The sequence below is a fragment of the Crocuta crocuta genome, unplaced genomic scaffold (assembly GCF_008692635.1).
Source record: "Crocuta crocuta isolate KB4526 unplaced genomic scaffold, BGI_CrCroc_1.0 scaffold1089, whole genome shotgun sequence".
Taxonomy (NCBI): Eukaryota; Metazoa; Chordata; class Mammalia; order Carnivora; family Hyaenidae; genus Crocuta; species Crocuta crocuta.
In genome coordinates, this window is record NW_027527919.1 from 111,480 (window position 1) to 112,515 (window position 1,036).

The following is a 1,036-nucleotide window of genomic DNA, read 5'->3' on the forward strand; positions in this document are numbered from 1 at the left end:
TAGCAGGTCTAGAAAGTAAAGCAAATCTTACATGCTATTTTTCAGAGAATAGAGAGTAGTTTAGAGAATGCCACTGCAACAGGCTGAATGGTATCCCCCTAATGATATTATTTCCACTTCATCATGCCTGGAACATGTGACTATTAACTTAATATGGCAAAAGAGTGAATGTTACTGTAAATGGCAAACAAAAAAACACATATGATTAAGAATTTTGAGAGAAGGCCCTTATCCTGGATTATCTAGGTGGGCCCTAAATCCAAAGACAAGTGTCCTTATAAAAGTGAGGCAGAGGGAGATTTGACAGAGACAGAGGTGATGTGAAGATGAAGGCTGAGATTGGAGTGATGGAGCTACAAGCCCAGGAATGCCAGGGCAACCCCCAGAAGCTGAAAGAAGCAAGGAACCATTTCATCTCTAGAGCCCCCAGAGCGAGTGTGGTCCTCCCAGATTTTACATTTCTAGATTCCAGAACTGTTGTGAGAATAGGTATCATTTGTTTTAAGCCACCATATTTGCAGGAATTTGTTACAGTAGTCTTAGGAAACTAATATAAACACTAAGACTATAGAACTTTTAAACAGTTTATTTATTTAGGGGTGCCTGGGTGGTGCAGTTGGTTAAGCGTCCGACTTCGGCTCAGGTCATTATCTCACAGTTCGTGGGTTCGAGCCCCGCATCGGGCTCTGTGCTGACAGCTCAGAGCCTGGAGCCTGTTTCGGATTCTGTGTCTCCCTCTCTCTCTGACCCTCCCCTGCTCATGCTGTCTCTCCTTCTCTCTCAGAAATAAATAAAACATTTAAAAAATTTATTTATTTATTATGTTTGAGAGAGCGAGAGCAGGGGAGGGAGGGAGGGGGAGAGAGAGAGAGAGAGAGAGAGAGAGAGAGAGAATATCCCAAGCAGGTTCCACACTGTCAGTTCAGGGCCTGATGTTTGGCTAGAACCCACAAACTGAGATCATGACCTGAGCTGAAATTAGGCATCAGACGTCTATCCAACTGAGCCATCCAGGTGCCTCAATACTATAGAACCT

General features: G+C 43.7%; 1 protein-coding gene across 1 annotated transcript in view; it reads left to right on the forward strand.

Moving 5' to 3' along the window:
• Nucleotides 1-326: 326 nt before the first annotated feature.
• The window catches only part of FAM199X (family with sequence similarity 199, X-linked), a 27,749-nt gene continuing 27,039 nt past the window's right edge, over nucleotides 327-1,036 (forward strand). Inside the window, exon 1 of the mRNA XM_077781077.1 lies at nucleotides 327-479. Within this exon, the coding sequence (XP_077637203.1) occupies nucleotides 327-479 (153 nt within the window). The remainder of the gene's footprint in view (nucleotides 480-1,036) is intronic.